The sequence below is a fragment of the Podarcis melisellensis genome (assembly GCF_964234715.1).
Source record: "Podarcis melisellensis genome assembly, chromosome: 14".
Classification (NCBI taxonomy): Eukaryota; Metazoa; Chordata; class Lepidosauria; order Squamata; family Lacertidae; genus Podarcis; species Podarcis melisellensis.
The window spans coordinates 52,412,289-52,433,588 of NC_138546.1; the positions used below are offsets into that span (position 1 = coordinate 52,412,289).

The following is a 21,300-nucleotide window of genomic DNA, read 5'->3' on the forward strand; positions in this document are numbered from 1 at the left end:
TCTTCTTTTCCTGTTATTTTTGCAAAAAGAAAGAAAGCTTACGACTTCAGTCACTTTGGCCAAAGTTGCGCCATTTTCCTCCTGCCTACTTAAGTCTCAGGGTACTGTCATTCCAAGGGCTCTTCCTCTGAACCTCATCCAAGGAAAGAACGACAGCCCAGTGGTAGCACACATGGCTTAAAGCAATGTCCCAGGCACCTCCAATTTATTATGCTGCAGCAAATGATGGGAAAGATCTTTCCCTGAGACGATAGAGAGCCACTGCCAGACAGAGCAGACTCTCCTGGGCTAGGCAACTGTCCAAGCTGATGCACAGCACCTTCCTATTTTCCACTAGCATCATTTACTTCAATATGAAGAATGCTGCCTTACCTCCTTACACAACGGAGTCCGACCAGTGCACTTGGGCTGCTGGTAGCTCTTCGGCAAGGCTCTGTAGCTAGAGCCAAGTCTCTTACAAGAAGCGTAGTCTATTTCCATTGCTATCCCTTCTGTAGCCCGTTCCTTAGGGAAAGTCTCCATGTGTGCAGACTCTTTGTAACCCAGAAAGTTTTTAAACCAAGTGAACAGCTCTGGGAATTTCCTAAAAAGAGGGGGGGGGAAATGGGAGGGGAAAGAGAAAAGATTATAGAACTCAATGGTTGCAGGAAGATTATCTAAGTCTTTTGTCTAAATGATTTACACATTTAGGACACAAAAAAGGACAAACTGCATTGCCATAACTTATTCCTGTTTGGAATTGTGGTTTAAGCACGCCACATTTTGCTGTGTGGATTCAGCACCACAACTATGGTTTGCAACCAACCAGAAGCAGAAGCATCTAATCTCTTTGCCTTGCAATTGGAGGAAGAAGGAAAGCAGGGGAGGGAGCAAGTGAGCCCAATGTTAACTGCTGCTAATTCCCAACTTTCCAAATCACGTTGACTCAATGCAGCCAGTAAATTCATCTCCTTTGTCAAGCACCCCAATGTACAAACAGCTGGCAATGAATCATGCAGCCAAGTATCATTTATTTCACTTACCCCAAAAATGGAGAAACTAACTGCACAAGCTCAGCTCGGGATATCACCTCCTGATTAAAAATGACCAGGCAACGGAGGAAATTCTCATATGCTTCTGTGCTTCGCAGAGCTTTCCGAACCTTGTGGGAGAAGGAAAAATATGGTTAGCAAATTGTTGAGAAAAATGAATGACAACACCATCAATACACTGTACTTAACACCATCGCTTTGGGATGCAACATGGGAAACAATTCATAAATGGAATGAACACCTATATAAAATTTTACTGATTTAAGAGCTAATGTTCCAATTTAAACAAGCCTTGAATCCACTTTGGTAGATTATAATTATGCTGTTTTAAAACTGGTTAATCTTAGTACCTGACAAATGAAAATGTTGTTCATTTGCATCTGAAATTGTTTTTAAACATGAAACTCTTTTTAATAGTTGTAATTGTTTTCATTGCTGAAAATTATAATGCAAAGCCGCCTAGTTCACTGCTACTTTTGTACAGAAGGGTACTTTTTTCAAAATTTGCTGGGGTTTCGCAAATTTTCAAAATGTCATTTAGTCTCTGAAACAGTGGCTTCAAAAGGTATCTAGAAATCAGAGATCTCACCTAGTCAGGAGAAATATACAGCCAGCTGAGGTGTGAAAAGGGGCAGTGATGCAGAAGTTGTGTGAGAAGGTCAAAAGCCCCCCCCCCCCCGTTAGATGCTGAGACTGACAGACAGGTAACATCTGGGAGGCTTAAGGCTTCTTTCCTAATGCACTCTGATCTGGGAGTAGGACTCAAATAAAAGAAAGCGCTAGGGCTGTTTGAAAACCAATGGCTGCTTCAGCAGATGTCATCCAAAGTCTCACCTTGTCAAAGAACAGAGACTCTGTCCCATGTTTTCCAGCTTCTACCACTGAAGGGTCCTTCAAACTGAGCAGCTTTGGTTTCTTCTGCAGAAAGAGAGAATGAGCCGCAAAAGAGTTTCAAAAACCAGAGTCGAAAGATAATACTTGGGCTGATGCCTATTGCAAAATATTTTAGTTTTGCTAAGCTGCTGCAGAGAAGCCAGAGAAGTGGAGAATGGTATACATTACTGTTGTTTTGGTAGGGTTAAACAATGGTTACTGAAGGCATATGAAGTAGGCATATAAGAAAACCAGTCAGTAGATACATACTACTAACTCTTCCCTGGGTTTTCATTATCAGCTTGGAAAGGGAAAACATTAAAATACAAAGGGTGAATTACAAACACTGTTTCATTTGCAACAAGTTAATTGATCAACAAGAGTTCAACAACCTTCCTTATTTGCTGGCATCCCAGGTCTCAGAAAAGATTATAAGCCTGCCTTCTCCTCACCCAGGACCTCAACCTTTTCTTGCAGACCTCACACAAGGGCTCCCAGATGCCATGGAACACCTTTACTGGCTGTTCCCTCACTCTCACCAAGGTTAACTCCCTGCTTATGAGTTTTTTCTCCTAGAGCAGCACGGCCCCTCCATTCCCTTCAGAAGAATTTGCATCGCATCCTGAAATGTTATTGTAATAAATAAATATTAGGAAGACAATGATTCAAAAGCTCTGATAGGCTGTGATGAACAAATGATTTTCCAGCTAAAATGAGCCCATTTATAACTTACAACTAAGCATACAGTCAATCAGGGACCGCTGTCCCACTAACAGCTCACTCTGTTCTTGTTTGGGCTTTATGCAGAAATGCAGCAGACCTTCTGTGACCTTCTTCATGGTCTCCTCCTCCAGCCCAATCCTACCGTTTTCAAACATAAATATGTGCATCTACCAACTAATGAAACACCTTCATGCATCTGATCCAGTGGCCTCTAGTCCACAGAAGCTTAGGCCACAATACAACATTTAAGGGTCACAAGGGACTCTGTTGCTTTCATTGCAACAGACCATTGCAGTATCTGGTATCAGCCTATTGATGAAGATGATGATCAATGCTCACCTTCACTGGAGGAGTTGTCCCAGTTGCGGCATGCCGCCGGATCTGACAGCCATTCTGATTAGGTCTTTGCTGCTTGCTGTTAAGTTGGGGCTTCTTGACTGTGCCCCCATGGTCATTTCTCACAGACTCCACTTTCTCTGCAGTTGTCTTGCTTAAAAGCTTGTTTAAACAACAATGTACAAATACATTTATTGATCCCAGTATCCCATACAGGCAAATGTATTTAATTGTAATCACCCAGGCAAAGCTCTAGAGCTCAAGGAACTTGATATTAAAATGGCCTTGTTAACTGGGGGGGACAGTGGGGGCGGGCGTAGAGAACAGGACTCAGCTCACATCACGCAAAGTATATCCTTTCCAGAAAGGAAACTAAGAAAATTGGCTCTTTGCCTGTGATACTCTAAAAGGGAATCATAAGACAATTTGTTGTTTAGTCGTGACCCCATGGACCAGAGCACACTAGGCTCTCCTGTCTTCAATAGAAACCCTAATTAGGAACTCTTGCTCTGAAGTCCAATCTATTTTGTTTATTTAATTATTATAATTAAATATCCCCCCACCTCATTAATTAATCCATATCCCAGTGCTTCAAAAGTTACACTATGACATAAGGAGTAAGCAGAACAGGATAAGCAATGCTCTCCTTCAAGGTGCCCTGTAAGTAACAACATTAGGAGCAAACTCACCACAGAGCTGTTTGCATCTGGCAGGAACTGCCCAAACTCCGAGAGCAGATCTTCCTGGTTCTTGAAAAGACGGGCCACCTGGGCATAGACCTCCTGCTCAGTCAGTGCCGGTGTGTAGTTGCCTCCTGCTTCCTTGGCATTCCGCTGCTCTTTCTGTCATGAGATGGAAGGGAAAGGAAGAGCTCAGAGCAGCTGTTCTAACCAGTTTCATTCTCCTGGTTCTTTAAAGAAAATCCACAACACCTAGCATGAGAGCTCAAGAGAAAAGCATCAGATGACAAGATAAAAAGGACACGGAAGAAGTTTCCTTCCTGCCCCTGGAAGGATTCCACGGAGGGCCAGACACTTGAGAGGCACATCTGGCTGTTCTACAACTGTTGCACCCTTTGTATGACTCATCTCCATTAATGATGGCTTTTAAACAGCATCTCTGGAGAAAATTTCCTGCTCTGCAGGTAGGAACTTTGAAGGTTTGAAGCAGGTAGGTTTGAAGCAAAACTGAGCTAATGTCAAGTGGCTGGGGATTTACTACTTGTAATGTTTCACACAGTCAGGGCTTTTTTAAGGCAGAACTTGCCGGAACTGAGTTCTGGCACCTCTCAGGTGGGCGCCATTGCCATTATAAGAGAACAAGGGAGGTGTTCAGGGTGAGTTCCGGTACCTCTTTTTCTAGAAAAATAGCACTGCACCCAGTAATCATCTTTTCCTGCTTTGCTTGACAAGCCACTCGTTTCTTCTATATAAAAGTGAATATTGAACAGGAGAAAGGTGTCATTAAGACTTGTGCAGTTGCCCACTCACCTGATAGGTATGGAGGATCTCCAAGAAAGCCTTGTAAATGTCTGGCTGTCCCTGGAAACGATTCTTGATCTTATTGACGTAGTTGATTGCATGATTAAACTCAACCGGCTGGTTATTCTGGAGGGATGGTGTGGATCCAAGAGAGATGGTCACAGGTGCATGGGGCTGGACTGGTGGAGAGCGAGGGGATGCATAGGGGATTGGGGGAGTCTGCTGGCTGGTTGGTGTATGTGTCTGTAGCTGGGATGGCTGGGAATGAAAAGCAGACACTGGGTTACACTGGTTCCTGAACAGCCACGTATTGAGTGAGCCCTTAGTGAGCCCTCCAGAGTGCTGCTTGACTATGCTCAAAAGCAAAACAAACAGCAAAACTTATTATTACCTCAGGACGATACTGAGCTTGCCCAGAATAACCACGCAGCAATATAGAGATGAAAGGAACGAGATGCTCATCTACTTCAACTCCTTTCCCAAAGGCAGTGCTATTCCCTTGTGAATCCACCTAGCTAGATCATTTACACAACACCAACTATGGTATGCTAACAAAGCAGAGCTGCAGAAGCTTGGTTGGCCCAGAAATTTTTGTGCCTGAAGAGGGAAATTCCAAACAGATATTGTGCTCGTGCAGTGATTCTTGCACAGAATGTGTTGGTGGATTGTGCCCCAAAGGTCAGCTATCTGTCTCTGACTCTCCACTTTGGGAACATGCCTCCTTGACAAAACCCCAAATCAACCTCACTTTGTCCCTTGAGAGGGCCTTCTCTGTCCGGAAACCACAGGTGTCCCTACTTCTAAGCTAGAGACTACCTGTTTCATTTGAGGTTACCTTGCTGATCTTGGCAGGTGTCGGCTGTGGTGCTGGCTGTGCTGGGGCTGGGGCAGACTGTGCTGATGGCTGAGACTGATGCTGATGCTGGGGCTGGGGCTGGGGCTGAGGCTGGGGCTGGAGGCCGTGGGTCGGGATCTGATGAACCTGCCCTGGTGTCGTTACATTCACCATGTCATTAGTCTGCACTTCAATTTTGTAGCCAGGAGGCAAGAAAGTGTTGAAACCCATAATCAAATCAGGATGGCCTTTGAACAGCTGAGACACCCGGCTAATCACTCCTGGAGTATCAATGCTGTGAAATCAAAAGACAAGGAGGAAGAGAGAGATCAGCTCTCCTCTGTGGATTTGACACATTTCAGACATGCATAGCACTACATTTAGAGAACACATCCCCCATTATAGCTACTAGCAGAAAATAAGGCAGGCAAGCTGCCAACAAAACATGCTGCTTGGGGAAATAAAAGTAACCAAATTCTTGAACAAGCACCTCTTTCCTTTCCAGCCTGCCCACGCCTGAAGAACTTCTGGAATGGTTCTGCTTCAACTACCCTCTTTAGCAGAAATATGTCATGCTTCTATAAAGAAGAGCGCCTTACCTATGGTGTCACCTCAACTGTGGAATGCCCCTCATCAGGAGCCCACCTGGCATGACATCACAAGCTGTCAGAGCCTATTTGTCCAGGCATTTAGACTGTAGATGGGTTTTGGAATTGTTTGTTCTGTTTTTAGCTTTTTAAGATTTTATTTTTAATGCTTATTTGCTGGTTACAAATTGAATTTATTTGTTTTATGAATTGTTTTTATTAACACTTTGGAATTTTTTAAATGAAAGGCAGATAATATAAATAAAGAAAATATAAATAAAGAAAATATATAGGCATGGGCATTTCACAATAAGCAAAAAGGTGAACAGGACAAGTTTGTCTGATAATCTATTGCTAAAACTCAAGATTCTAAATCTCATGGGGGAGGGGGTGAGAAAAAAGAGTTCTCAGGGATTGTGTTTTCTTTTTCTGCCCCCCCAAAAGCATCTACTTCTTTCCCCCTCCCCCAAGAAACAATCTTTATACAAGTATCAAATCTGTAATGACAAGTTAAGTGGCTGTTGGTAGTATTTATCATTTCCTTTTTATTTTGATACTTTGGCAACTCCTGTTTGCTTTATTTCTCTTTGGGTATATTAAAAAATCTAATAAAAATTCATTTTTTTTCTTTTTAAAGTGCAACATCAGAAAGTAAATCATGGACTTCTTAATTTTGTTACGTGCATTTCTTCCACAGTGGAAGTCGATGAGACAGGTTCCAAGTGAGTCTTCAAAAGCAAAAAAGGCAGCTGCAAAAGTGAACATGAAGCATAAAAGCCTCTCCCTGAAAGAGGAGTTTTCTCAAAATACATTGAGAACCATATCTAGTGATGCAGCCACTTTTTCACATTTTACTTGTGTTTTCCTATGGCTGCTATTGATTCTCTTCCTATGTATTCAGACAACCTCCTATCAAGACACTAGGCATGCTCAGGCCCTACCTATCAAGCGCATCCAGACTATGATTTGGACCTTGGATAAGGCAGACTTAAGAGCAAACTGCTTTTTTGGGACCCACTATAGATGGGGGTGTTAGGCATGAGGGGTTTTAACCAGATCAGGGGCTAAAAAAGGAAGTTTGGCTGCGAGTAGAATTATGAAAACAAGCACAAGAAAAAAACAGCAGGCAAGATAGGACTGTAGTGAATTTAGGGCAGACAAAGGGAAAGATTCAAATGTGTGATATTGTCAGGTATTTGATTTTGACCTTACTAGTGAAATACTACATGGCCCAAAGAAGCATCTGTTAAAATAAAGCACACAGCAGGTTCGCACCTTTGAGATTTAAACTCCTTCATGATGTCCAAGAAGTCGTTGTAGACTTGAGGCTGGCTGCCAAATTGCAGCTTCACTTGGTCAAGGTAGGAGAGGGCATCTTCCACCTAGGACCAACAAAAGCAACTTAGGAACATGTCTTTCTGTCACCATTTTATCTCCATTCTTGCACATGCACAGGGAATGCAACCCCTGAGATAGAAAAAAGCAGTTAAGCAAAACTTATTCTTCCACCAGAAAGCAATTCTGCACTGTGTATAGCTCTCTCTTCTGTGAAGCCCAGCCATACATAAGAGATATAAAGACCTGGGGGAAAACAGAGAACTGGGAAGAGTGGAGGAGAATAGTCTGTCCCACACTTCTACCATTTTTTTGGGGGGGGGGTGGCCTTTCTCGAGCTTCACATCTCTTGTCATGCAACACAACAGTCCTCTCAAGAAGTGAGTAGTGCTACTGCAGCCCAAGGCAAAGTTCCAAGGAGGGGCACAGTAAGGGACCTGACACTACTTTCCTGTTTTACGTTGTGATGGGTGCGGCCGTTTTGTGATGTGCATTTTGCTGCTGCTTTCTGGGGAAATTTACAAATTACAAAGGGTTGGATAAGAGCGCCTGTTTCCACAGACCCAGAAGAGTGATGGATCCAGGGCTTCCAAGCAGGCTTTTAAAACAAATGTCTAGTGGACAAGCCTGAAATTGCAAACCCTTCATAAGCAGGGTGCTGTGCAGAAAAACAATATACTGTACCACAGCCACTCTTCAGGCTGGTTATTTAAGCAATATTTCAGCCTGAGTGAAAACCTGTTTTTTAAAAAGTTTTTTTTTCCTGCAACAGCTGGGCTATGCATGTGCTCTTTCCTCAGACTTACGTAACAGTTTTCCTGAGTTCAATGATAGAAACTTTTGTTCACTTTTTTGTTCGACAACCAAGGCACAATTGCTGGTTGGCAAATTTCTTTTAAAAAATGGAGAAACACGCCTCAGAGGGCTTCTCTCCCCACCCCCCGCAGGCCATTTCTTGGCCGCAGCCAAGAGCTATACCAGAGATACTTTCACAAAGTAATACTCACTGCGACTGACAGTGGCAACAGCACATGCTGTAACAGAAAACATGTACAGGACAAAGAAACACCCCCCAAAAGTAGATATTTACATACATATAAGAAATGGGATGTATGTAAAGTCAGCCTTACTCAGAATAAAAGTTAATGAAAAGGACTGTCTTAAGTTCATTAATTTCAGAGGGTTTACTTTGAGTAGGACTAGTATTGAATACAGCGTAACAAAACAACCTATAGAAGAGATGATCAGAGGCTATCAGAGTTCACACATGCCCTTGTCAGGGACATGCCCTCCTTGGCCAAGGACGACAACCATAAAGCTCCCTGGGAGACCTTGGGCCCAACACCATCTCCTAACCTAACCTACCTCACAGGGTTGTTGTGAGGGTGAAATAGGGAGGCAGAAAACCATGTACACCACCTTGAGCTTGTTGAAAGAAAAATGTGGTATATAAATACAATAATTTGTCCAGGTGAACATGCAAGTAATCAAAACGTCCTAGGCCTGCACAAAATTTTAGTGGGACAGCAAGTGGCCTTAACCAAAAGATTGGGAACCTGTGGCCATCCAATTGTTTCTGGCATACAACTCCCATTATGCCTGACCACTAGTGTGGTGACTAAGGCTGATGTGAACCGGAGTCCAACAAGAACTTGGGGGAGGGGGTGTCACAGGCCCTCCATCACTGACTTAAATGCTGTTTGACTTCTGCTTCCCCCTCTGTTGCTGACCTTTATGTAGGGGTGGCAGTGGAAAAGAAACATTTTAACAGCCAAGATATGAGATCCATGCAGTTAGATTAACAGCAATGTAAGAAGAAGAGAGAAAACCATAACAGTACAGTTGAAGTTCTTCAGTGTTACTAAACTATTGATAAAACAGGGTATGTATCTTATTTCTGCTATTCCTCAATGTACACCACTATAGCTTATCTGGTCAAGTTTGCAGCAAGGCACAAAAACAAACCTTGACTAGTTATTCCAAAAGCTGCTAGCAAAGACTCATACAAAAACTGCATACCATCCCCTAGATAAAACCAGGATTAACCTACTTCATGGGTAGGCAAACTAAGGCCCAATCACCTTCTAAATCTGGCCCACGGATGGTCCAGGAATCAGCATGTTTTTACATGAGTAGAATGTGTCCTTTTATTTAAAATGCATCTCTGGGTTATTTTTGGGCCATGGGAATTCGTTCATTTCCCCCCTCAAAATACAGTCCGGCCCCCCCACAAGGTCTAAGGGACAGTGGACTGGCCCCCTGCTGAAAAAGTTTGCTGACCCCTGACCTAAAAGTTCTAAAAGCCCGCAGCCATACAACACTTTATTTTATATATTTATACAATATGTTAATCGCTTTATGTTGCCAACGGCAACCCAAAGCAACTTGCAACCAAGTAAGTGGATATCCACTTGAGCTAACAGCGTAACTTTCTCATTTCCCCAAGCAGTCTGTGCTTCTCTGAAGAAAGGTTAAATGAAACCAAGTTAATCTACCTCAGACCTTACCTTCAGCCTCTGGAACTGTTGCTGCCCCTGCACTGGTGCTGCAGGGGGAGTTGGGTGAGCATGACTCTGCACCACTTGGCTGCCATGAGGCTGGGGTGGGTTGGGATGGTGATGCCCACTATGGGCAGTTGCGAGAGTGGGCCCATGACTGCTGGAGCTCTGCGGCACAGTGGACACCTGGGAAGGAGAGAATAGAGACAAGCCACTAGGGTTAAGCCTTATGCCAGCATGGGTATCTCCAAACAATTGCTCTGGAGGTCACCTGGGAATGATGACTCCAAATAACTTCCATCAAAGCAACATCTGTGGCAAAAAATGAACTCATATTGCTGAAGCATCTTTGGTTGTCCAGCCTAGAGCTTTGCTTTCAAGTGCTCCTTTGAGAAAGCTAAGCCTGGCCTGGAGTGACATGTCTGAACAACAATGATGCATCCCTGTGCAGAGTCCCCACAGTTGGGCACAGGAAGAGCATGGCTAGAACCCTGTCACCTATTTAAACTGATACACCCATCCCCATTACTGACAGTACCAGCTTGACCATGAGATTTACTTCCAAACGAACATGCTGAGGATTGCACTGTTAAATAATGGGCCTCAAGACTGTATCTACTTCCAAGGGCAAGGAGGCTTGAGTCTCACACACTGGGAGGTGGAGGAGAGAGAAAACATGCTCTTTATTGTTATGTTATTGTTTGCCCACAGAGCAATGAAGATTGATGAACTTCCTGAGATGACATAAGCTTAAAAAACATGACAGCAATTCTACCTGGTAGCTGGGTGTTACAGAGTACTGTATCCCAGTAGCAGATTGCATGGTCTCCGAAACAGATTCATATACAGGAGGTGCTGGAGCAAGAACACGATGCTGGTGTTGGAATGGTTCTGTGTTGCTGGCGATACGTCTCTGCTGTGACGCGTACACAGGTGACTCCTGTTCATCCAATCGCCGCTTCATTCTGAATTCATGCTCAGGAAAGCACTATAAAACCTGTTAGGAAGAGGAATGGACAAATAGAAGCAACGAATTGTCAACCTTAACAGTAAAAATTTTATTTCAAAATCAAGGAGACAAAACAACAAAGATTCTAGTTATGCATTTAAACAAAGGCTGCTCTTTGTAGGAATTTAGAGCAGTGTTTCCCAAACTAGGGTCTCAGCTGTTTTTAGACTACAACTCTCATCATCCCTCACAAGCAGGACCAGTGGGGTCAGGGTTGGTGGGAATTGTAGTCCCAACACAGCTGGAGACCAAAGTTTGGGAAACACGAGTTTAGAGGGTGTAATGTGACTAGACTGAAGATTTATAGGTGGACAAACATTACATTTTAGTTTCACCTTAAATGTATCATGATAAACTTGACAGAAACTGGATGGCTTCATGAGTGCAGTTATGCCAAACTATAGAACTAAAGCACCATATACAAGATAAATGCTACCATATCTGCTTGTGCAGATCCTAATCCACCCCCACCCCACCGGAAGAAAGACCAGTTTCAATCCAAGCTGAGTTAGCCAAGTTCTTCTGAATGGCCTTTGGCAGATCACTCTTTTAGCCTAACCTACTTCTCAGGTTAACCTGCTTTTTAAAAGCTTCCTTAAGTGTTTTTGTTTGCAAATATTAATCTACTTCACAAGGGTTGTCTGCAGTGTTAGAAACTGAGATATAAAAGCTAGGAGCCATAGCAAAACAGATCATACAGAGAGGACAGTGGGACTGAAATTTAGGCACGTGTGGGACAATAACAACTAGTGAATTTCATGGCTGAGTGAGGATTTGAATTCCAGCATCATAATATCCTTTAAGAGTTGTGGTAACCAGGATTGTATTTTTTTATATATAAATTTTTTATTAAAATTTCCATCATTTTTATAACAACAAAAACAAAACAATACAATAGACACAACAAACAAAAAACAAGTACAATTTCAAAATCTTATTTTCTTATAGTTTACTTCCCCGACTTCCTCATACTTCCCCTTTCTGTATTCCAATTTCTAATCAATTATTCAGCAAATCCTTCCCTTATTTTAACTTAAGTTTAATCTTACTTATTCTCTTTGACTTATCCTTTACCACTAGTAACTGCTTATTTTCTATTCCAACATAATTTTAACACTCATTAATTTTCCAGTAGTTCTTTAAATAGTCCTTAAATTTTTTCCAATCTTCTTCCACTGTTTCTCTTCCCTGGTTTCGGATTCTGCTCGTCATTTCTGCCAGACCCATGTAGTCAATCACCTTCATCTGCCATTCTTCAAAGGTGGGTAGATCTTGTGTCTTCCAGTACTTTGCGATGAGTATTCTTGCTGCTGTTGTAGCATACATAAAAAAAGTTTTATCCTTATTTAACACCCCCTGGTCGACAATACCCAAGAGAAAGGCCTCTGGTTTCTTCAGGAAGGTATATTTAAATACCTTTTTCAATTCATTATATATCATTCCCCAGAAAGCCTTAATATTTGGGCATGTCCACCAAAGGTGAAAAAAGTGCCTTCATTTTCTTTACATTTCCAACACTTATTGTCCGGCAAATGATAGATTTTTGCAAGCTTGACTGGGGTCATGTACCACCTGTAAATCATTTTCATAACATATTCTCTTAAGGCATTACATGCCGTAAATTTCATCCTGGTGGTCCACAACTTTTCCCAGTCAGCAAACATGATGTTATAACCGTTTCATCCTGTGTATTCCATTTCAGCAGCAAGTTATACATTTTTGACAAATTTTTAGTACTGGATTCTAACAACTCACTCTCCAATTTTGATTTTTCCACCTGAAAGCCGATTTTCCTGTCTATCTTAAAGACCTCCATTATTTGATAATAATGAAGCCAATCTCTCACTTTCCCTTTTAATTTCTCAAAACTCTGCAATTTCAGTCTGTCCCCTTCATATTCTAGAATTTCCCAATATCTCGGCCATTTAGACTCCATATTAAGCTTTTTAACAGCTTTAGCTTCCATTGGCGACAACCACCTTGGAGTTTTATTTTCCAACAAGTCTTTATATCTAGTCCAGACATTAAATAGTGCTTTCCTGACAATATGATTTTTAAAACCTTTATGAGCTTTAACCTTGTCATACCACAAATATGCATGCCACCCAAAAGTATTATTGAAACCTTCTAAATCCAAAAGGTCTGTATTACCACCTGGCCCAGGGCGGGGCCTGAAGCCTCACAAGGACTGCTGTGCTCTGCTGCCCAGGAGGATTCTCCTGAGTGAGTGTCTGAGGGCCCTGCCCCTTCCTGCCACTCACCATCTGGCCCAGGGCGGGGCCTGAGAGGCCTCACAAGGACTGCTCCTGCCACTTACTATTTTTGTAGTTTTATTTGTATTGTTTTATTGTTTTTCTGGGTTGTTTTTGTTTTTATTGTTTTAGGCTGCGAAAGAATAACATTAATTGCCATCAATGGAGGCTACTATGAGGCTTGGGATTGCTACCGTGGAGGGGCGAGGGAGGTATGGCGGTGGGGGCAGATGTAATAGGCGAAGGGGATCGAAATATGGATATGCTCGTACCCCTTCCAATCTGCGCCCCATCCCGAGGGACGAGGGTAGGGTGAGCAAGGATTAGCCACCTCCGTCACTGGTGCTGTGCAATGCCAGGTCTATAGGCAACAAAACCGCCACCCTGCGAGATTTCTTTACCTCGCAGGGGGTCGACCTGGCTTGTGTGACGGAGACCTGGGTGCGCGAAGGGGCAACAGTTACCTTACGAGAGATGGTCCTCCACCAGTCCCGGACTGTGGGCCGGGGGGGAGGGGTGGCATTATTAATTCGGGAAGATTGTCCTTTCAGGGCTCTACCATCGCCATCGATCCCCGGCATTGAATGTGTTGGCCTAGTGTGGGGCTCCGAGGAGAGCTTGGCTGTTTGGCTGGTGTACCGGCCACCTAGCGCACCAGCAGCCACCCTGTCAGGCCTATTGGAGGCGGTGGCTGGCTGGGCCTTGGAGTTCCCTAACCTATTGGTATTGGGGGACTTCAACATCCATGCTGATGCCACTCCCTCCTCACAGGCTCTGGACCTGGTGTCTTCCATGGCGACACTAGGGCTCTCCCAGTTTGTTTCGGGCCCCACACATCAAGCAGGCCACACGCTGGATTTGATCTTTGGCGTAGGTATAGATGTGATCATGTCTCCTTCGATGAAAGTGCCATGGTCTGATCACTACGCTCTGAAAGCCAGGATTGACTTTCCACCCCCACCCTGCTTAGGTGGCGAGCCAATTTGGGCTCGCCTGCAGAGGCTGATGGACCCTGATAGATTCCGTCAAGCCTTGTGAGACCTTGCTCCCCCTGGCGACTCATTGACTGAGCTTGTTGAGGGCTGGAATATCCAGCTCCTGGCAGCCATCGATGAGATCGCACCTAAGCGCCCTCTGCGACCCCGCAGAAACCGGGCTCCCTGGTTTACCGAAGAGCTCCGGAAAATGAAGCGGGACCTCAGACGGCTAGAGCGAGTATGGCGGGGTGCCCATGACGGAGCCTCAAGAACACCTTATAGGGCTTTTATGAAAACCTATGAGATGGCGGTGAAGGCTGCTAAGAAGTCTTACTTCTCGGCCTCCATTGCATCCGCTAGCTCTCGCCCGGCACAATTATTTAGTATAATCAGGTCTTTAACGTCCCTTGAGGGACAGCCAAATTTAAATAACAATTTGGCACATAGCTGTGAGGCATTTGCAAGCTTTTTTGCGGAGAAGGTCTTGTTGCTCCGCCATGACCTCCCTGCCAATTTGGATACAATAAAGGAACTGGAGGCCCCTCGACTGTCCTCGGGTCCAGTATTGGACCACTTCGACCGGATATCCCCAGCCGATGTGGACAGACTCCTCCGAGCTGGAAAGCCCACCACCTGTCCTCTCGACCCATGCCCGTCTTGGCTGATTAGAGCGTGTCCAGACGAGGTGCGGGCCCTCCTGGGGGATATCATCAATTTGTCCCTTGGCACGGGGACATTCCCTGCGGAACTGAAGGAGGCAGTGGTGTGCCCGCTCTTAAAGAAAACATCATTAGATCCTTTAGATCTATCCAATTACCGCCTGGTTTCGAATCTTCCGTTCCTGGGTAAGGTGATTGAGAGAGCGGTTGCCGAACAGCTTGGTAGGTTTCTGGATGAAACATCGGCTCTGGATCCATTCCAGTCTGGCTTCTGTGCGGGTCATGGGACCGAGACGGCTCTGGTTGCCCTAACAGATGATCTTCGTAGACAGCTGGATCGAGGCGGGTCGGGGCTGCTGATTCTTCTAGATCTGTCAGCAGCTTTTGACATGGTCGATTACGAACTCCTAGACCATCGCCTTGCCGACGTGGGGATTCAGGGCACAGTCCTTCAATGGCTGCGCTCGTTTCTCTCTGGTCGGGGACAGAGGGTGGCGCTTGGGGGGGAATTGTCATCGCGCCACTCCTTGGTGTGTGGAGTACCTCAGGGTGCGATACTCTCCCCGATGCTTTTCAACATCTTTATGCGCCCCCTCGCCCAGCTTGTCCAGAGTTTTGGGCTGGGTTGCCATCAGTATGCTGATGACACCCAACTCTATCTGTTGATGGATGGCCATCCTGACTCGGCCCCAGACACACTGACCAGATGTTTGGAAGCTGCGGCTGGATGGTTACGTGGGAGCCGGTTGAAGCTAAATCCTTCGAAGACAGAGGTCCTGTGGCTGGGACGGGACGATATGGGATCGGGGGGGGCCAACTCCCATCTCTTGCGGGGGTGCAATTAGTGCCAGCACCATCCGTTAAGAGTTTGGGTGTAATCTTCGACACCTCCCTTTCCATGGAGGCGCAGATTGCAGCTATAACAAAGGCAGCATTTTTTCATCTCCGCCAAGCTAAGCAGTTGGCTCCTTACCTCTCTCGCCCTGACCTAGCCACTGTGATCCATGCGACGGTCACCTCCAGATTGGATTATTGTAACTCGCTCTACGTGGGGCTGCCCTTGAGACTGACCCAGAAACTCCAGCGGGTGCAGAATGCTGCAGCGAGACTCCTTACGGGGTCTTCGCTGCGAGACCACATTCACCCGGTGCTATACCAGCTGCACTGGCTCCCGGTGGAGTACAGGATCAGGTTTAAGGTGCTGGTTTTAACCTTTAAAGCCCTATACGGCCTAGGACCCTCGTACCTACGGGACCGCCTCTCCTGGTATGCCCCACAGAGAAACTTACGGTCTTCAAATAAAAACATCTTGAAGGTCCCAGGCCACAGAGAAGTTAGGCTGGCCTCAACTAGAGCCAGGGCTTTTTCGGCTGTGGCTCCGATCTGGTGGAACGCTCTGTCACTAGAGACTAGGGCCCTGCGGGACTTGACATCTTTCCGCAGGGCCTGCAAGACAGAGCTGTTCCACCAGGCCTTCGGCCAGGGCACAGCCTGACTCCCTCCCTCGACAATCTTCGTGGAGCTCTGGCACAATGGTTGCCAGTGGCTTGATTTGAATCAATTTTATAATGAATGATTTTAGAGTGTTGTTTGTGCTATACTTTTGTACTGTTTATTGTTGTTAGCCGCCCTGAGCCCAGTTTCGGCTGTGGGGAGGGCGGGATATAAATAAAATTTATTATTATTATTATTATTCTCAAGAAGTAGCCAGTCCTTCAGCCCGCAGAATACTGCCGCTTCATAGTAAAGTTTAAAATCTGGCAGGGCAAATCCCCCCCTTTCCTTTGCATCAGTTAAAATCTTAAATTTTATTCTGGGCTTTTTGCCCTGCCAGACAAATTTAGATATATCTAAATAGGTAACCAGGATTGTACACAGTATTTCAAGTGCAGCTGCACCATAGGCTTGTATAAGGCCATTGTGATATTTCCAGTTCTGTTTCCAATCCTTTCCCTGATGATTCCAAAAATGTAATTCCCCATTTTTACCGCTGCCACAACCTGGGTCAACATCTTCATTGGGCCCTATGACCCTATAATGGTAGGACACCACCAGCTCAGCCCTCAATAGCATATATGTAATGTTAGGATATGTTGCCCCTTGCGTGCATCCCCTTACTTATTAACACTGCATCAGATTTATCATTTTAATACTCTTTCACCCAGTTTGGAGAGATCCCTTTGGAGCGATTTACAGCCTCTTTTTGTTCAAAACTACCCTGAACAACTTGGTGTAATCAGCAAACTTTGCTAACTCATCTCCAGGAAGGAATAGAAAGGCGTTCTGCCTCATGCTGCAGAGTTGGGTTCAAAAAGCAGGTAAATCTCACTCACTGTCACAGGACCAGAACCAAGAACAAGACAAAAATGGTTCTCATATCTGTTTCAAGATATAAGAATATTTATTCTACTTGGACTCAGCGTTCGAAATTAGCCAGGCGCTGGTTACATTTTGCGACTGACAACCGGCCTTTAACGAGTCAGTGGAGATGTCCAGGCGCCATTGTTTGGTGCCTAACATCTCCACCTGACTGGTGTAGCTGCAATGCCACGTCAGTCAGTTGGTCTGCGGGGCAGCAGCGCACCAAAAGATACGCCTCTTTTGCTGCTGCACTGCTCTGTGAATCACCTGGTCTGCAGGGTAACATGGCACCAGAAGTGCTGCACAAGCCAAGTGATTCCCCACAGCCAGCCACTCCAGCTCACTGGGCTTTAGCAGCTCCGCAAAGGCCACCTGGGTCCAGTTTTGTTAGGGCCAAGGCAGTGACTTTTGAGCCCTGGAAGTAGAGGGCTGCTCCTTGTGGTGACGGGCAACAGCGGGATGCGGACAGTTGCAGCAAGAGGGTGCAGACACCCAAGATTGCACTGCTGGGGATGCTGCCGAGGAACCTTTGGGGGCTGTTGCCTGGAGCCCCACCAGCGCTGCAAATGCAGACCTAGCTGCTTGTTTTGCTGCTCCAACTTCTTAAGCAGCTCCTGCAGCTTCCAAACATTGGTGTCAGTGCTACCGCAGCTCCAAAGAACCCTGTAACCCTCTCGCCCCATAAGGCAGCTCCAGGAGTGCTCCAGTTGCCGCCTACTCCTCCTATTCTCCCTGTGTCAGGTGAAGCTTCCCCCTCCACCCCCTTATCCCCCTTCCCCAACACAACCTGGCCGTGTAGAGGGGGGCCCACCTTCCTTAGGCCAGCTCTGCTCTCCCCACCCCCATGCTCAATATGCATTCCTAGAAAAGAAAATGATGCAGCAGAATCCAAATAAAGGGGGCAAACCTTCCAAGCAAGCCAGCAAAAATATTATTATGGGGGAAAATGAAAGGCAAAGCAATAAAAGAGGCACTGCTTAACTGCTAGAGTCATTTCATTTCTGAGAAGCAAGATCACCATTAGAAACTCCTTAAATAATCAGCCAGCTCAGGAATCAGCAGCAGAAGCCCCACAATAAAAACCAGTCCTTTTTCTGTCAAGGGTATGCAGTACAAGCACCTCCCCCCCCCCCTAGAAAAAAGGCACTGGTTAAAAGCGTGACACTTGCTTTAACAGCTTCATGGCACCTTTTTTTCTAAGGCCCTGAGTAAAACCCATTTAACTGTCCATAACTTGCAGTCTCACAGAAAGGCTGAAGGGGTGGGGTGAAAATCGGCCAGATCTCCCTTTCTGCCCCCGCCCCAAGAGAAGCAATCTATTTAACTGTGTGAAAGAGCTTCTTATGTAAATTGTACAAGAATGGAAAAGACATCAACAAGCGCCCTGGAAGGCATCTCCTGCCCAGCCAGAAGAGTTCTCTGCACCATGTGCAAACCATGTGGCTGCAAATCTCAACTTGGCCACAAGGGAGCACTCCTGAGTTGCAGAAAGCGACTGGCAACTGGTTAATTTCGAACACTGGTTGCCTGGGGAAAGGAAAATAGGTTCACAAGGCAACTAGTCCACAGAACCATTGTAGTCTGCTATCCACATGATGCCCAGCTAGCCATTCTGGCTCTGAAAGGCACAGAGGACCAACATTTTTTTACACCTCCCTTACCTGCTATTCTAAATGAGATTGTTTCTTCCCAAGGATGACCAGATTATGTGGCTACTTATAAACATCAGTGAGGAATGATTGTTATCCAGACAAAAACTTTGAAAAGGAAAATGAAGAAAAAGAGGAGAATGCGGCAAATTAAAAAAACAAAAATAGCCATACAAAGATAAAGGTTAGGGCCAGAGGCCCAACTGGACTGCAGTAGTGGATACTTGGAGATGCCTCCTAGCTACTTTTTCCAACAATGTGAATGCTGAATGTTGACTGTGACATCCTTTTCACAACAAGAGCAACGCCATACAATAGTTCACTCCAGGGATCTAAATTATCCCCCTTATCATTTATGTGGATCATTTAGGCAGTTTAAGGCAGGCTTGCAGAATAATACAGCTTTATTTCAAAGAGCTTCACATGCATTACCTCCCTGATCCTTACCACAATCCTGTAAGGTAGGCAAATGCCAGTCTTCTCATATGGGAGATGTGGGGCTGAGGTGAAGAGAATGTTGGCTTGCCTAAGACCACCTAAGAGGGTTCCACCAACTGGGAATGTCCCAGGCTTCCCCATTCAATAACTGTGCTACACTAGTCACTTCAGCTATACATACACTCAAGTAACAAAGTAGAGATGTTTTTACAAAAGCTGGGTGCTTTTAGTTTTTTTGCCCTTAAAGCCACTAATGACAAGTTAAATATGACAGCTTTGCACCTTTTAAGAATTATTTGCAAGGGTGCTCTAAGGCTACCTAATATTTCATGGTATTTCAGAAAGGCAATAAAAGGGCTCATTCATGGTTGTGAGCCATTATATCAGTGAGTCAACATATCAGTTCTGTTGAGTGACACTTTAAAGGAATCTTCCCCAAACTGGTGCCCTCTGGGTGGTTTGGGCAACATCAGGCCCAGCCAGCACAGAAAGGAAGTGGTGGACATAAAACATAGTGATTATATCCATCTTTTAATATCTTGCCTTCTGCAACAAATCTGTCCCCAAAAATGATGGGATGTGTATCATGTGCAAGGCAGAACCACAAAAACCAGAGATCCTCTAGTTTGTTGCCTAACCTATGGATGATGATTAAATAAGTCATCAGAAATAACATACAGTGGTACCTCGGGTTAAGTACTTAATTCGTTCCGGAGGTCCGTTCTTAACCTGAAGCACCACTTTAGCCAATGGGGCCTCCTGCTGCCGCCGCAGCACGATTTCTGTTCTTATCCTGAAGCAAAGTTCTTAACCTGAAGCACTATTTCTGGGTTAGCGGAGTCTGTAACCTGAAGCGTATGTAACCTGAAGTGTATTTAACCCGAGGTACCACTGTATTCTACCCTATTTTTTAAAAGCTTTCCACAATGGAGATTTCAGTTTCCATAATTAATTTTCCTCTTGAAAATATTTATGAACGTTTGTTTTTCTTTCTACACAATCTCCCTAAATGACAAAAATTAGAGACAATATTCACTCCGTTATGGAATATATTTATTCTCTTTGATTCTTGTCTATTGGAGTTCTATTGGAATTGTCTATTCTACTAGAACTTCATTTGATCAAGCTCTGCAAGTCATATTGACTTTGATCAAGCTCTGCAGTTCATACCTGCAGTTCTCAATATCATACCTTTTCAATTTGGGAAACTTGGTCCAGGGATGTTATGTCAGTGAGGGGATATCATTTCTTTACAGGGGAGGCTAGCGTGGGGGCTGGGATTGCCACCATCGAAGGGCATGGGAGGAATGGCGGTGGGGGTAGGTATTATCGGCGAAGCGTTTTGAGATGCGGTGATGCTTGAACCCCTTCCAATCTATGCCCCATCCCAAGGGACGTGGGTAGGGTGAGCAGGGGTTACCCACTTCCGTCATTGGTGCTGTGCAATGCCAGATCCATAGGCAATAAAACCGCCACCTTGCGAGACTTCTTTATCTCGCAAGGGGTTGACGTGGCGTGCGTGACGGAGATCTGGGTGTGCGAAGGTGAAGTAGTCACCTTGCATGAGATGACACCACCAGGTTTCTCCGTCCTCCACCAATCACAGACTGTGGGTCGGGGGGGAGGGGTAGCGTTGTTAATCTGGGAGGATTGCTCTTTCAAGGCTCTGCCACCACTGGCGATCTCCGGCATTGAATGTGTTGGCCTAGTGTGGGGCACCAAGGAGAGCTTGGCTGTCTGGCTGGTGTACCGACCACCTAGCACACCAGCAGCCACCCTGTCAGGCCTGTTGGATGTGGCGGCAGGCTGGGCCTTGAAGTTCCTTAACCTACTGGTTTTGGGAGACTTCAACGTCCATACTGATGCCACCCCCTCCTCACGGGCTCTGGACCTGGTGTCTTCCATGGCGACACTAGGGCTCTCCCAGTTTGTTTTGGGTCCCACACCAACAGGCCACACGCTGGATTTGATGTTTGGTGCAGGTATAAATGTGATCATGTCCTCACTTGTGGAAGTGCCACGGTCTGATCACTATGCTCTGAAAGCCAGGATTGACTTCCTGCCCCCACCCAGCTTGAGTGGTGAGCCTATTTGGGCTCAGCTGCGAAAACTGATGGATCCTGATGGATTTCGTCAGGCCTTGCGGGACCCTGCTCCCCCAGCGGCTCACTAGATGAGCTTGTCGAGAACTAGAATAACTGGCTCTTGGTGGCCATCAATGAGATCGCACCTAAGCGCCCTCTGTGACCCCGCCGA

At 45.3% G+C, this 21,300-nt stretch overlaps 1 protein-coding gene across 4 annotated transcripts in view; it reads right to left on the reverse strand.

Moving 5' to 3' along the window:
• SIN3A (SIN3 transcription regulator family member A) overlaps nucleotides 1–21,300 on the reverse strand; it is a 64,174-nt gene that overhangs the window by 24,843 nt on the left and 18,031 nt on the right. For all 4 annotated transcript variants that reach the window (XM_081887603.1, XM_081887602.1, XM_081887604.1 and 1 more), the window contains exons 2-11: nucleotides 10,475–10,696; nucleotides 9,709–9,885; nucleotides 7,142–7,248; nucleotides 5,280–5,574; nucleotides 4,454–4,702; nucleotides 3,653–3,805; nucleotides 2,967–3,125; nucleotides 1,866–1,949; nucleotides 1,023–1,141; nucleotides 373–583 (exon numbers count right to left, since the gene is read on the reverse strand). In XM_081887603.1, coding sequence (XP_081743729.1) covers nucleotides 373–583; nucleotides 1,023–1,141; nucleotides 1,866–1,949; nucleotides 2,967–3,125; nucleotides 3,653–3,805; nucleotides 4,454–4,702; nucleotides 5,280–5,574; nucleotides 7,142–7,248; nucleotides 9,709–9,885; nucleotides 10,475–10,663 — 1,743 coding nt within the window. In that variant the 5' untranslated portion in view covers nucleotides 10,664–10,696. The remainder of the gene's footprint in view (nucleotides 1–372; nucleotides 584–1,022; nucleotides 1,142–1,865; nucleotides 1,950–2,966; nucleotides 3,126–3,652; nucleotides 3,806–4,453; nucleotides 4,703–5,279; nucleotides 5,575–7,141; nucleotides 7,249–9,708; nucleotides 9,886–10,474; nucleotides 10,697–21,300) is intronic.